The 15,907-nt window shown below is 38.4% G+C and overlaps 1 protein-coding gene across 4 annotated transcripts in view; it reads right to left on the minus strand.

The window, feature by feature from the left end:
• Positions 1 to 1,970: 1,970 nt before the first annotated feature.
• mfhas1.L (malignant fibrous histiocytoma amplified sequence 1 L homeolog) overlaps positions 1,971 to 15,907 on the minus strand; it is a 58,516-nt gene continuing 44,579 nt past the window's right edge. For 2 of the 4 annotated variants that reach the window (XR_005967436.1, XM_018253587.2), the window contains exon 3: positions 6,801 to 6,965. Coding sequence is in view for 2 of the 4 variants with exons in the window: in XM_041591375.1 (XP_041447309.1) it covers positions 6,835 to 6,965 (131 nt within the window). In the remaining 2 variants the exon portion in view is untranslated. Of the gene's footprint in view, positions 6,966 to 15,907 lie in introns of all 4 variants that reach the window. The other 2 variants (XM_041591379.1, XM_041591375.1) reach the window with 2 other exon arrangements.

Here is a 15,907-nt window from a genome sequence, read left to right on the forward strand (position 1 = left end):
AAATTGCAGGGGACCTTTTTTACCCATAAAGAGGATCACCCTACCAGAGGACACCCCTTCAGACTAGAAGAAAAGAACTTTCATTTGAAGCAACGTAGGTGGTTCTTCACAGTGAGTACAGTGAAGCTATAGTTAGTATTCTGCCTCCAGTAAGTCATGGTAGAAATTGGATTTAACTTATATTTTACAGTAGCTTACTCACAAGAACACAGCCTTTAAATGAGCTTTAATTCCTTGACCTTTATTGAACATAGTAAGTTAGGTTGAAAAAAGACACACGCCCATCAAGTTCAACCTTTTTCAAAGAAGTAATCCAAGTAATTGTAATCCAAAAATGTATCCTTAAGATTAAAATAAAATACCTTCACACCCTAGGCTGAACAAGGTAGAAATGGCTGCTGAAATAACGGCTTCCCACACTGTGATCACATGAATCAGTAACATGAGTTGAATGAAAGCTAGCAAAACTACATGGCTCTGAATGAAGTAACTAAACAGAAATATATAACTGGGCTATCAATAGTATATTTATATATATATATTTTTATATATACATATATATATATACACATATTTATATATATATATTTTTATATACATATATATATATATATAGAGCTATATAACCCAATGGACGGCACAGTTAGTATAGATATGGGTATATATACTTTATGTGAGGATATGGAGGGGTGTGAGTATGGATGCTGGATTTTCATTTGAAGGGGTTGAACTTGATGAACTTTGTCTTTTTTCAACCCAATTTAACACAGTTAAAAATCTTACTGGGCTGCTCCTAGAAAATAAAATGCTGGGAAATTATTTCTGGTTTACTAGTCTGAAAGTTTGAAAAGTGCATTACCCCTTTAAATGTGTGGCATATAAACAGAAAGTAACTCCAGCACACGTAACATGCTCATGGGATTGCTCCCGTGTTTAATGTCAATCCAACAAAAACAAAGTTTCGGGGCCGTACCCCTTCGTCAGGTACCCCTTCGTCGTCGTGGGGTACGCCCCCGAAACATTGTTTTTGTTGGATTGACATTAAACACGGGAGCAATCCCTTGAGCATGTTACGTGTGCTGGAGTTACTTTTTGTTCATTAATTGTGAAGGGGCCGTCCTCCTATACCCCAGGCACCGTACGAAACTAATTGGAGAGGCCAGGTGTGCGTGTGCAAATTCTTGCCTAATCGTGGCATATAAACAGCACATTGTAAGAAAATGGGTGTTTTTACGTTACTGCATATATTTCTCACATTTTGGGGTACCACACATTTAAGCTCACCATGTTTGTTTGTTTTTGCTCCTGACGAAGATCCCTGTGGGGGATCGAAACGTTGAGGCTTAATAATAAAACATTTTTTGTTTTTTCACTAAAACCCTGTGAGTGCCGCAATCCTTTTTCACTATATATATATATATATATATATAAATAAATGTATTAGTTCTTTATGCTGCAGCAGCCTTACAATATGATTAGCATGCACAGCTTTTGAACAGCTGCAAACTGTATCAACACCCCAATTTGTGTGACTAGTAGAGCTGTAAATGAAGCTGGAATTCACACAACTATGAACTGTGGGGTACTTGACTAGAACATTTCACCTCTCTGTCTTTAAAAATAGCTTAGCTATAGATCACTCATGTCACATTAATATTTTCACTCTCAATTTTCAAGCCTACTCCTCTCCTAGTCTGTTCCATGTCTCTCTCTCTCGGTTTCTTGTTTTAACCAGTAACTACACTATTGTTTTAATGGTACATTTGGTAAATATATATAAGTATTATAACTGAAGTGTAACCTTGTACCCTAATGGTTTGCAATAACATTTAAAAATGTTATAAAGTTTCATATAATTAAGTAAATCTACATATGGCTTATAGGGGCACAGCAAATTAAATCCCTAAAAAGCCACTGGTATATCCATCGCAGTTGACCATCAAAACCGGTCTAAAAAGAAGAGTTTTTAATTTGAATAATTCATTTAATATTATATTGCAGCAGCACATTGTTTGGTCGATCACAATGTCTCCATTAAAATTTTTCCCAGAAGGACAGTCCTTATTTCTCTCCAAGGTGCTCACACCCCACAATATTTATGCAGCAATGAAAAGAATGTTTGTTCCATCTGTGTCCTGGAAATAAGAGAGAAAACTGTTAATAATATGACAATATATGATGCAGGAATGTCACTAAAGATTAAATAAAATGTAAAATGCATCTAAGCCCTCTACTCAACAATTGTGTAATTTTAATTACATGATTTCTGTTAACCACCCTTCATAGACAATTCAATTAGCAAATTCCCAGCTTCTTATTAGAAACTAACACATACATAAATAAATAAATATATAAATATATATATCTATATACACACATATATTATATATATATATATATTTATTAGGGATGCACCGAATCCAGGATTCGGTATGGTAGTCGGCCTCAGGATCCTTGATAAAGGCCTCAACGAGGGCCGAAACGTTGGACACACAAGTGATGCTTCAATAAAATTGTATGGAAAATAACTGGAGTGCTGGTCCATTTTACCATATCCGAATCCTAATTTGCATATGTAAATTAGGTGTGGGAAGGGCAATCACGTGACTTTTTTTTATATATATATATATATATATATATATATATATATATACACACACATTTTTTTTTTTTTTTTTTTTAATAGCAAACTATGATTACACTGGATTCTTCAAGACATGTGACTGTGGTGTTACATGAAGTGTTTCTATTTATTTACGGCGACTTGGAAAATCAGACAGTGGTGATAATTGTGCTAATGAGCAACCTAAACTATTTGCTATGACTAAATTGACACTATACCTGAAAAAGGTCTGTCCTTATTGTTTTGGCCCTGGGCATGCTATGGGAAACTAATTACCATGTTTATTTTAAAAAATTAGGCAGGATATGAAAGTTTGAACACATTTCTGTGATTTTTATGTTATTACAGTTTTGCTAATCAAGGTGAATTGCCCTTTTAACTGCAAATTAGTTTCAACAAGATACTTTCTTATCTTAAACAGTTACAAAAGTATCTAAGTACTCTGCCAAAAACCAATTAATTAAGAAACTTTATATCTTTTTCTGGCTATTCAGTGCAGGAGATCAGAGAAAATCGGGACATTTCAGTAACAAACCAGGGCCCTCCAGAGCAGCAGAGCTAGGGTAGGGTGTCATCCTGGAAAGAAAAAAACATAGCAGAGCCAATACTCCATGTGCCCTGCCCCTAAATGTGTACTAAAAGTATCCGCATGTTTGGCTGTGAATGATGTGAATAGTACTCAGATATATCAGATATACAAACTTTCATGTCTGTTCATGTCCACATGTAAATGTGCCCGTCGGCTGCTTGACTCCTTGCAATGAGCAGAGTGGGGAGACAAGCAGACCCTGGGCCAAAATCACCCCAGACAACAACAGACACCAAACTGTGATATTAAAATCAACTCCGCACCTGCACCTCTATATTCCAGGGGAAAGTGTTGTAAAAGTTGCAAAAAAAGTTCAGGGGGAAAAGTCTCAAAAGTTCCAAAAAAAACCCAATATTTGCATAGATAAAAATTAAAGTTTGCATTTCTCTATGTAATATTTTTCATTAGACTATTACTGCACTGTAAATTTTAATTGAAAGCTTGTATTGCATGCTTTTTGAAAGTGGCATAATCTTTTGAAGCAAACAGTTTTTTAGTAATAAGTTTTTTTACTTACACTGTGCACTGGTGTAAACTATGAAATTCCACTGTGGGAAGTAGATTTTAAGTTTGCAAAAGCAATATTAAATTTGTGCAAAGAAATTTTTTTTGCGTAGATGCATACATTTTTGCATTTGCAAATTTTTTACCCAGTATCAAATTTTAGTACATTCCCCCGAAACAACATTTTGAACAAGTATGAAAGAGGAAAATAAGAATGTTCTAGTGAGCCTTCCCAGCATAATCAATACCCTGTAGACTGTAAGTCTAGACAAACAATTATGCTGCATAGTTTTTCTAATGAAAATTATAATGCCAAAGTTGCAAGCCCTCCAGCAGTTGTCCCAGTAGTAGTCCCAGCATGCTGCACAGCTGTGAGTCTGCTTATAAGGAAATAGGTTTTTCTTTGCCACTTCTTGTCCTTCTGTGTAAACGTCCAGGCTTAAGAATAAAATACAGGATGTTTTTTGGTATCATGTGACTAATATATATTGGATATATATTTGGTAACTATCAGACCCTGCAACAACCAAATGCACTTTTTATCATTAGAACATATATCTAAAGCGCTTAAAATTAATTTCACTGTTAACTGTGCAAAATGAAGACATTTTAAGTTCAAGCTAAACATACAGGCAAGTTAATTGTATGATTGTAATTGGAATCTTGGGGCAATAACACAAGATGGTTAGATGCCAGTAAAAGATATCTTCTCCTTCTGCCAACTAACCTCCTCCAAATGCTTTCCCACCAGCGATAAAGTGTCTTGGTGGTGGTAAAACATATGCATCATTAATTAATCTGAAGGTTCCTCTTGAGGCTACTTCGAAAAAACAAAGCACTGCATATGTTTTACCACCAGTGACAGGGCGTATTCATATTAAGGCATCCGAGGGCCAGTGCCTAGGGAGCAGCAGATTATGGGGCCGGTCCTCAGGTGCCTATAAATTAATAAATTTTTTAAATTAAAAAAAAAAAAAAATCACCCAGCCTCTTCCACGGATTACCATAGCAAGTGCTGGGGGGGTGAGGGGTATGGGACCGGGCTAGTTGAGGAAAGTGACGTAAAAGACTTCCTGTCATAACCATGCCCCAATGGTCTAATTATTCTAATATTCTGCTAAATTTCTTAACATTAGATCTAAGAACTAAGGGTACTGCCACACTGGCATCCCCAATGATTTATCAACTCCAAAGGGGCAACACAACACTGCAAACTAAATTTTTTCATTGTGGAACCAATTCGTATTAATAAATACATGCTGTAGCAAAATGAACATTTTCATGAAAATGCTAAAACGGTAAATGTTAAAAACACACAAATTACTTGTAGCTTACTTTAATTAGTTTGCCTATAAGACAAATCCATGTAAGTTCTCAACAAAATATGCTTATAGGCAACTACATTATTTGTGTTAAAAGTCATAAAAAATTTTTAGCCACTGAGATTTGCAAAAATAAATAGTTAAAAAGAAACTAACGCTAAAAAATTTTTTATTAAAAAATCCATTCTACCTACACTAATAATAGATCTACACTGCATAAAGTGTATTAATAGCAATGCTTTATTAAAAAAATACTGTTAGAAAACACTGCTTCCTATCCCGCAGGATAATAGCGCTCTTCATCATTGCCGACCTTTCTCTCCTCTGCCCGGTAAATCAACTGATTAGCTGAGAAATGCCGGTGAAGTGCTTTACAAAACATGCATACAAAAACTGCGTCCCCCGTCCCATTATCCAAACAAGGGCCGGCATTCCTCAGCTAATCAGTTGATTTACAGGGCAGAGGAGAGAAAGGTCGGCAATGATGAAGAGCGCTATTATCCTGCGTGGAGCTGCAGTCACTGTGCTTGCTGTGCTCTCTCTGCGCTTTCCCCGAATCATACCACCGACCAACAACGGGAGGCACAAATCCTTTCTGAGATCCCATCGCGAGGCAGAGCTGTACAGGTAAATCCAAGAGAGTCGGGCAGATCTGCTCCTCTTGCTCACTTCTCTTCTGGAGGGGGGTCGGGGATGAAGGGATGCCCCCAGGGAGGGCAGATGAGCTGCTGCCCAGGGAGATAATGGGTCGGACAGGGGCTTTAGGCTGCCAGGATCTCACCTATGTAACTGGCCTCAAGCCTGTGGGCTCCGGATTCATAACTTCCGGTTTTGGCAGAAGTCGGGTTAGGGAGAAGATGCGGAGTGCAGAGCTGCAGAGTGAGTCACCATATCGCTGTTCTCCAGTAGACAGGAAGCAGTGTTTTCTAACAGTATTTTTTTAATAAAGCATTGCTAGTAATACACTTTATGCAGGGTAGATCTATTATTAGTGTAGGTAGAATCGATTTTTTTGTAAAATTTTTTTTAGCGTTACTGTTCCTTTAATTAATTAATATCAAGAGAAGTAAAACTGTTTAGGGTTTTTTTTGTTTTATTTATTTATTTACTTATGCCACTGAAGATGAACACAACAGGGTTCATATAACCCAAGGGTCCCCAACCTTTTTTTTTAACTTCTGAGCCACATTTAAATGTAAAAACAGTTGGTTGAAGAGCAACATAATCATGCAAAAAGTTCCTAGGGATGCCAAATATGGGATTTAATTGACAATTGGTAGGCTGGATGTGGACTGGCAGCCTATTGGAGGCTGTTTAGCAGTACACCTGGTTTTATGAAACTAAAGCTTGCCTTCAAGCCAGTAATTCAAAGATAAGCACCTGATTTGACATTGCTGCTATAACCAATGGCATAACTATAAAGGAAGCAGACCACGTAGGGGGTGGGGGAGGTCAGGCCATGGGTCAGCTTTTCCTTTATAGCTCACTGAGAATTTATGCACCCACTGCCTGCAATGGCAGGTGCGCCAATGTGCTGGGGCGGGTGGGCAAGGGATGTTGCAGTCCATACCGGGCCCCTTTTAAAGATATTTTTTCGGCAGGGGGGGGGGCTTGCCTGTTGTCATTATGCTGCTACCTATTACCTGTAAAGCTTTAGTCTCCGATATATTTTTTGCCAGATTCAGTTCTGCAGCATTACAATGTAAGATCAGTCTTTGTAATATGGATAGTGAAAGAATGTCTTTTTTTTTTTTTTTCCCAGAAAATACTGCTGTGAAAAACATGGTGTAAAGAAATCACTTGGAACATGGGCTAATCACTGTAGGTGTAGGAGGGTATACCAGCGATACATTTAGTCGCTCACTGCCATTTTTGGGGCAGATAATTTCTGTCACTCCATCTGGTCGAGGTTGAGACAATAATTCACCTGTAAGAGGGAAAAATGTATATTAATTTTTAATTACTTTTAGCTTTTGAAACACATAATTACTGAATTTAATAAACCATATCTTGTAAGTCTATGATTATTAATCTGTGTAATATCTATTTCTGATAATGTAATCACAGGGTTAATTTCTTAGGAGCTTTCACATTGCTTGGCTGCCAGTGGTATATTGGAGCAGAAGGCTTGTGAATGAAACTAAAGGGTCTGCAAAAGCAATCATTTTGTATCAGTTCAAATATAAAAAATAGTCGTCTATACCATGTACTACATATTTAACAGTATTAAATCTCTTATTTAACTGTATAAATAAGAAAAAAATAATTGTAGTGCAAGGAGTATATACAAAACACCTTTTCATTGTTTAAAAAAACAATGAAAAGGAGAATCAAAGAAGTGAACATTAAGAACAAATGCTTCTGGAACTACCATATTTAATGTATTGAAGTTATTGCACCAGAGTAAAAGTTCATAACCTCCAAACCTGTAATGATCCATGCCTTCAAAGCTGTGAACAGTCCATGCTTAGTGAACTCTAAGCTTATAAGTGGATTCTACAGGGCAGATTTATTAAATTCTGACTCAAACTGGACTGGTTGACTTGTGTCTTGACTTTTATATTGCCTATATCCTATATATTGTGAAATGTCCCTAAGCTCCAGTAACTGACTGCAGCACAAAGCACGTCCTTTAAGGTCACCAACTGAGTGGATCTGGCCTGATTTGGCCTAGCATGTGGGTGGACAAATTGGCCCAATCTCATTTCGTCCCTATGGATCATCTATTCGGTCCAATGGAGACCCGTTGGGTGAGGACTGCAATGTGCTCCTTGTGTTTTGACCTGACAGATTTTTGCCCAGATATCCGTTTGGCAGGACCATCAATGGGCCCCATACACAGGCAGATAACACTGCCAACTCGACCGAAGGGGTCAATTCTTCACCTAAAATCTGCCTGTGTATGGCCATAGTTGTAAAGAACAAAAACTACAAACACTATGCAGCATCCTCCCTCCTATGTGTCGGCTACTTACCTTTTTATTTCTTATAAAAGCAAAAAACAGTGTAGAAACCTTAAGTAACGCTGTGCACATCAAATGGAGTCTAGACAGTGAGGATAGAGAATCAAGTACAGTATTTCAAACAATTCTGTCTCATCAGGTAAGATTACATGCTATTGTAAAAAAAAAAAATCAAATTTCTGTACTTATTGAAGGAATCCTACCTTGTCTGCAAGATAAATGCAGCATTTTAGGTTACAATTGTTTAGCTGTGACAGCTTGATTCGTGCTATCCCCTGTGCTCCTGTCTCTTAAATTCTCTAGTTTGAAACCAGAAGAATAGTTCTTAAATTTACAGGCACTTGGTACTAATGACTGTAGCTATAACAGTACCCGTGTGGGGTAGATTCAGATACTACACCACTGGCCAAATTTTGAGATGTTGTAAGTAAAAATATTAATAGTAAGACTAAACATATACCTCCAAACATTTTGGAAATAGAAAAGGGGACAAAAAAATTTGCCACGCAGAGTGCAGCGAAATTTTTGACCATGCCCATTTTGTGGCAACACCCCCTAAATACAATGTTCATTTTACAAAATTTGGCAGGTTATGAAAGTTTAAACACATTTCTGTGGTTTTTATGTGTTATTACAGTTTTGATAGCGCCAAGTCACAGTTTCCCCAAGAGACCTGTTTATCTTAAATTGAGTATCTGTCACATATTCTGGGCTCTCTGCCAAAATATTAGGATCATAGGGCATAGCCTATGATTAAGTGTCCTTGAGGGACACAAAACATGTCAGTGGTGCCTGCCCGTTTTCTGCGTAAAGCAGAAATTTAAATTTTAGAAACAGTGTATCTTTTTCTGGCTGTTCAGCGCAGATATCAAAGACAGGACATTTCAGTGACAATCCAGGACTGCGGGCTGAGCTGTCAAAATCGGGACTGTTCCGCGAAAAATGGGACAGTTTGGAGGTATGTAAACATACTAAGAAAGCCCCCATACACTTTGGGATTCATATGCTGTAACAACACACTTACAGGTGAAAGGGAAAAGATCCAGATATTGGCTTTAATGAAAAAGACAATGTAAATCAGGGGTGTCCAAACTTTTCACAACAAGGGCCAGATTTTGTGAGAGGAAAATGTGCAGGGGCCGACCATTCAGCCTGACAACGATATCCTTTCCAAGGTAGCTAGCTTGCGATCAGGATCATTCACTCCCAGAGATGGACACCTACACAGCATTTAGGAAGTGGAGTCTGTTTGGACTTATTCTCCGCGCCTCATTTAAACAAGGAATAGTGTACCGTAGCAGTAATATTTACTTGGTCTATACTGCTGCCTGTGTACTGAAAATGTTAGCAATAGACACGTACTGGCACAGTGACGCGCCGCTGAAGTAAAAGTGCCAACTTGATGTAAAATGCTCTAAAATATATAAAGTGGTGTATATGCAGTGCTAATGTCATTGTTAAAAGAATAGTACTATTCCACTTTCCTTCTTGCCTCACTTTAGTCCTTTACAATAAGTAGTAAAGTCTTGCACCTGGGATCTAAAAATATGAAAGCCACTTATACCCTTAATGCAGGCATATCCGAAGTCCGGCTCCCATGCCAATTGTGGCCCGGTTTCAATTTTACAAGGGCTCGCAGCCTCTGTCATGAAATTACTGATAATGTGGCCCGCCAGCACAGTGCAAACAGGATCATTCACTCCCGGAGATGGAATCACCTTAGCCATAGACACATACTGGCACATAGTGATGCTCCGAAGATGCAGGCTGAGAGTATTGTTCCATTAAATAACGGTACCAGTATGGTTGTAACCAGGGGCGTAACTATAGAGGAAGCAGACCCTGCGGCTGCAGGGGGGCCCAGGAGGTATAGGGGCCCCATGAGGCCCTAATTCATATACAATTTCAATAAATATTGGAGAAACAAGTCAACCTCTAAACATTTTGGGGGCCTGAAAAATAATTTGCTGTGGGGCCCAGTAATATCTAGTTACGCCACTGGTTGTAACAGATACAGAAAAGGCAAAGGTGCTAAATCAGTTCTATTCTTCAGTCTATACAATAGAGGAGTGTGAGTTCCCAGACTCACTTCATAGCTGCACTGATGGCTCAGCTCAATCTAGTCAGTGGCTGACTCAGAATATGATCCATAAAGCTTTTATAAAAATTGATGTAAACAAGGCTCCAGGGCTTGATGGCATACACCTCCAGGTTCTAATTGAGTTTAGTTTAGTTTTAGACCAGCCCCTATTTCTGATTTTCTCAGATTCGCTTTCATCTGGTATGGTACCTATGGATTAGAGAAAGATGATATGATTCCAATATTTAAAAAGGGATTATGATCTCAGCCTGGCAATTATAGGCCAGTAAGTTTGACATCTGTAGTGAGCAAATTATATGAAGGCTTGCTAAGGGATCACATTCAAAAATTTTTCCTAGTGAATGGCATTATGAGCAGCAATCAGCATGGCTTTATGAAGGATAGATCATGTCAGACAAATATTATTGCTTTTTATGATGAGGTAATTAAGATGCTGGACAGTGGGGGAGGGGCAGTGGATGTGATCTATTTGGATTTTGCCAAAGCGTTTCATACCGTGCCCCACAAACGACTGTTTTCTAAACTAAGGTCTGTTGGGCTTAATGAAGTCGTTTGCACATGGATAGGAAACTGGCTACAGGATCGGGTACAGAGGGTGGTTGTGAATGGTACATTCTCTACTTGGAGTAAGGTTCTTATTGGGGTCTCTAAGGGCTCGGTATTGGGTCCACTTTTATTTAACTTGTTCATTAATGACTTAGGGGAGGGTATTGTAAGTAATGTATCAGTGTTCGCAGATGACACAAAACTATCCAACCCAATAAATTCCATGCAGGATGTGGCATCCTTGCAACAGGATCTTGACAAACTGGCAATTTGGGCAGCCAAGTGGCAAATAAGATTCAGTGTTGATAAATGTAAAGATATGCACCTGAAATGTAAAAATATCCAAGCCTTTAACGGGACTGCACTAGGCAAATCCTTTATGGAAAAGGACCTTGTAGTCCTTGTACTGATAAACTTGGCTGTAGCAAACAATGCCAGTCAGCAGCATCAAGGGCAAATAAGGTCTTAGCTGTATTAAAACGGGCATTGATTAACGGCAGGAAGCAGTCATTCTTCCACTTCCACTGGTAAGGCCCGCTAGAATATGCTGTACAGTTTTGGTCTCCATCACTCAGAGGCTGGCACAAGCCTGGACCCACGAAGTAGTAAAGCCAAAGTCAGGTTGTACAAAGGTTAAAAAAGCTTACATTTTATTTTCCATAATTAAGAAACAGGCCTGACGCATTTCGTGTCTACCAGGGACACTTACTCATAGGCTGAACATTAAACAATACATACATTACATACATTGTTTTAATGTTCAGCCTATGAGTAAGTGTCCCTGGTAGACACGAAACACGGCCTGTTTCTTAATTATGGAAAATAAAAGGTAAGCTTTTTTTTAACCTTTTTACAACCTGACTCTGGCTTTACTACTTCATGGGTCCAGGCTTGTGCCAGCCTCTTTTGAAGTTTTCTGGTGTTTGGCTCCCCTTGCTGAAGGTCTGGGGTGCGTGCACCTGGGCCCAATGGTTACAGCGGTAAGCTCACATAAAACGCTTCTAAGCATAGCACATACTGGTTAAACAATCTGTTCAGTCTCCATCACTCAAACAGGACATTATTGTATTAGAAAGGGTACAGAGAAGGGCAACTAAGCTGGTAAAAGGTATGAAAAATCTTAGCTATGAGGAAACACTGGCCAAATTGGGGATGTTCACGCTGGAGAAGAGGCACTTAAGGGGTGATATGATAACTGTATATAAATATATAAGGGGATCATATAATAATCTCTCTAATGCTTTATTTACCAGCAGGTCCTTCCAGCTGACACAAGGTCACCCATTCTGATTAGAAGAAAAGAGGTTCCGCCTAAATATTAGGAAGGGTTTTTTTTTTACAGTGATAGATATGAAGATGTGGAATTCTCTCCCTAAATCAGTTATATCGGCTAATATATTAGATTGCTTTAAGAAGGGGTTGGATGGCTTTTTCTTAGCAAGTGAGTGAATAAAGGGCTATGGAAGATAGCTCATAGTACAAGTTGATCCAGGGTCTAGTCAGATTGCCATTTTAGAGTCAGGAGGGAATTTTTTCCCCCTCTGGGGCAAATTAGAGAGGCATCAGATTGGGTGTTTTGGCTTCCCCTGGATCAACTGGCAGTTAGGCAGGTTAAAAAAAAAGTTAAAAGGTTGAACTTGATGGACGTGTGTCTTTTTTTAACCTGACTTACTATGTTACTATGACACTGCTTCACAAAACTTTGGCAGGGCTAAAGATCCCCGTTGTAACAAGAAGGTAGTAGAACACATGGTTTGTTGCATACATGGTAATTTGGTGCTAAACAACATCACATGCCACCACAATGACATATCTATGCCAGCGTCACAATGCACATGAAGACCGAAACTAATAGGAATGAAGGCGGACACTCCTGACAATTACTTATCTTCCTTATTCAGTCCTTCATCTTTTTATATTCCAGTCACTTATTCACACCACTGCCTGTTTGCTAGAATAAATAAGACCAAATACCAAACCAGTGAGATGCTAAACAAAAAGATAACTAAAAAACCTCAAAAAATAAAAAAATTAACATCAATTGCAAACTGTCTCAATATCAATATCTACAGTTAGGTCCATAAATATTTGGACAGAGACAAATTTTTTCTCATTTTGGTTCTGTACATTACCACAATGAATTTTAAATGAAACAACTCAGATGCAGTTGAACTGCAGACTTTCAGCTTTAATTCAGTGGGTTGAACAATAAGATTGCATAAAAATATGAGGGACTAAAGCCTTTTTTTAACACAATTATTTCTATTTAGCGGCTCAAAAGTTTTTGGACAAATTAAAAAACTGAAAATAAAATGTTCATTTCTAATACTTGGTTGAAAACCCTTTGCTGGCAATGACAGCCTGAAGTCTTGAACTCATGGACATCACTAGATTTTGGGTTTCCTCCTTTTTAATGCTCTGCCAGGCCTTTACTGCAGCGCTTTCAGTTCCTGTTTGTTTGTGAGCCTTTCTGTCCGAAGGTTAGTCTTCAACTTACTTGGCCATTAAAGAATATTCCACTTTGCTTTAATAAACTCCTGGGTTTCTTTGGCTGTATGTTTTGGGTCAGTCCATCTGTATTATGAAAAAAAATTATGAAACGCCTCCCAATCAATTTGACTGCAATTACTGTAGCTGGATTTGAGCTGACAGTGGGGCTCATTTATCAACACTGGGCAAATTTGCCCATGGGCAAAAACCCAGATTGCTGCTTTCAAGGTTCTACTTGCAGCTTGTTTCAAAAAGCTAATCACTGATTGGTTGCTATAGGTAACTGCCATCACACTGCCTCCACCATGTTTTATACATGATGTGGTATGCTTTGGATCATGAGCTGTTCCATGCCTTCTCCATACTTTTTTCTTGCCTTCATTCTGGTAGAGGTTGATCTTGGTTTCATCTGTCCAAAGAATGTTTTTCAAGAACTTTGCTGGCTTTTTTTTTTTTTAGCAAAGTCCAATCTAACCTTTCTATTCTTGAGGCTTATGAGTGGCTTGCACCTTGCAGTGCACCCTCTGTATTTACAGTCTTCTCTTTATGGTAGACTTGGATATCGACACACCTACCTCCTGAAGAGTGTTGTGCACTTGTTTGGCTGTTGTGAAGGGGTTTCTCTTCACCATGGAAATGATTATGTGATCATCCACTACTGTTGTCTTCTGTGGACATCCAGGTCTTTTTGCGTTGCTGAGTTGACCAGTGCTTTCTTTCTTTCACAGGATGTACCAAATTGTAGATTTTGCCACTCTTAATATTGTAGCAATTTCTCGGATGGGGTTTTTCTGTTTTTGAAGCTTTTGTTCAACCCACTGAATTAAAGCTGAAAGTCTGCAGTTCAACTGCATCTGAGTTGTTTCTTTTAAAATTCATTGTGGTCATGTACAAAACCAAAATTTGAAAAAAGTCGTCTCTGTCCAAATATTTATAGACTGTACATTATACCAGGTTAGTCAATTTAAAGGTGAACTACCCCTTTAAAATTTGAATGGATTCTGAATTCTAAGGATTTAGGTTCATTCAAATCCTTCAGAGAGTATGCAGCCAAATTCCAAAACCAAATCCTAGATTCAGTCCATCCCTACGAATGAATAGGAAACACTGTGCTGCTTAACATAATATTTGTATGTTGTTTTAAACATGTAATACCGTATATACTCGAGTATAAGCCGACCCGAGTATAAGCCGAGGTACCTAATTTTACCTACGAAAACTGGGAAAACTTATTGACTCTAGTATAAGCCTAGACACAACTACAGCCCTGTCTCCCAGCAGCGCACATTCTGCCAAAGCGACCCCCCAGCGATCAACCGGATGTCTTTGCAAAGTTGATGGTGACAGAGAATTGCCAAACGGATTATTGTGTGCATTGTCCCACTGTCCCACTACCATGTGCAGGGGGTGCTGTTTGATATTGCCATCACTGTTAATCTTTCGTATAACCAACAGAGGGCGCTGTGTGATATTGCAGTCACTGTTATTCTTTCATATAACCAACAGAGGGCGCTGTGTGATATTGCAGTCACTGTTAATCTTTCATATAACCAACAGAGGGCACTGTGTGATATTGCAGTCACTGTTATTCTTCCATATAACCAACAGAGGGCGCTGTGTGATATTGCAGTCACTGTTAATCTTTCATATAACCAACAGAGGGCAATGTGTGATATTGCAGTGACTGTTATTCTTCCATATAACCAACAGATGGCGCTGTGTGATATTGCAGTCACTGTTAATCTTTCATATAACCAACAGATGGCGCTGTGTGATATTGCAGTCACTGTTAATCTTTCGTATAACCAACAGAGGGCGCTGTGTGATATTGCAGTCACTGTTATTCTTTCATATAACCAACATAGGGCGCTGTGTGATATTGCAGTCACTGTTAATCTTTCGTATAACCAACAGAGGGCGCTGTGTGATATTGCAGTCACTGTTATTCTTTCGTATAACCAACAGAGGGCGCTGTGTGATATTGCAGTCACTGTTAATCTTTCATATAACCAACAGAGGGTGCACTGTTATTCTTTCATACAACCAACAGATGGCGCTGTGTGATTTTGCAGTCACTGTTATTCTTTCATATAACCAACAGAGGGCGCACTGTTATTCTTTCATATAACCAACAGAGGGTGCTGTGTGATATTGCAGTCACTGTTATTCTTTCATATAACCAACAGAGGGCACTGTGTGATATTGCAGTCACTGTTATTCTTTCATATAACCAACAGAGGGTGCTGTGTGATATTGCAGTCACTGTTAATCTTTCGTATAACCAACAGAGGGTGCTGTGTGATATTGCAGTCACTGTTATTCTGTCGGATTTTCAAATAAGATGATTATTAACTATAAGAATATTCAGGTTTATTAATGATAACGTATGATTATTTTACTCAATAGAATACATATTCATGATTGATATTATGCATATTTGATTAATCTAGTATAGGTCAATCTAAAAACAACTGGACTTGCTGAGTAATCTACTCATCCGAGCAGCTTCTTCAGTTCAACTGACTGGTGTGGGAAGTTCTCGTCTTCATTGATTACTCAGCAAGTCCAGTTGTTTTTAGATTGACCTATACTAGATATACTATGACCTGGATGAATGAAAATCTTCATAGTCATATTTGATTAATCATATAGTGGTGAGAAATGAAGTTATATTTTGTTTTATGTAAATTAATGTTTAGTTGGTAAGAAACTTCTGCTCTGAAAAGGATGTTTTATCAGACTCCTAACACAGGGGTATACCTTTGTGCT

Source organism: Xenopus laevis, chromosome 1L (assembly GCF_017654675.1).
Source record: "Xenopus laevis strain J_2021 chromosome 1L, Xenopus_laevis_v10.1, whole genome shotgun sequence".
Lineage (NCBI taxonomy): Eukaryota > Metazoa > Chordata > Amphibia > Anura > Pipidae > Xenopus > Xenopus laevis.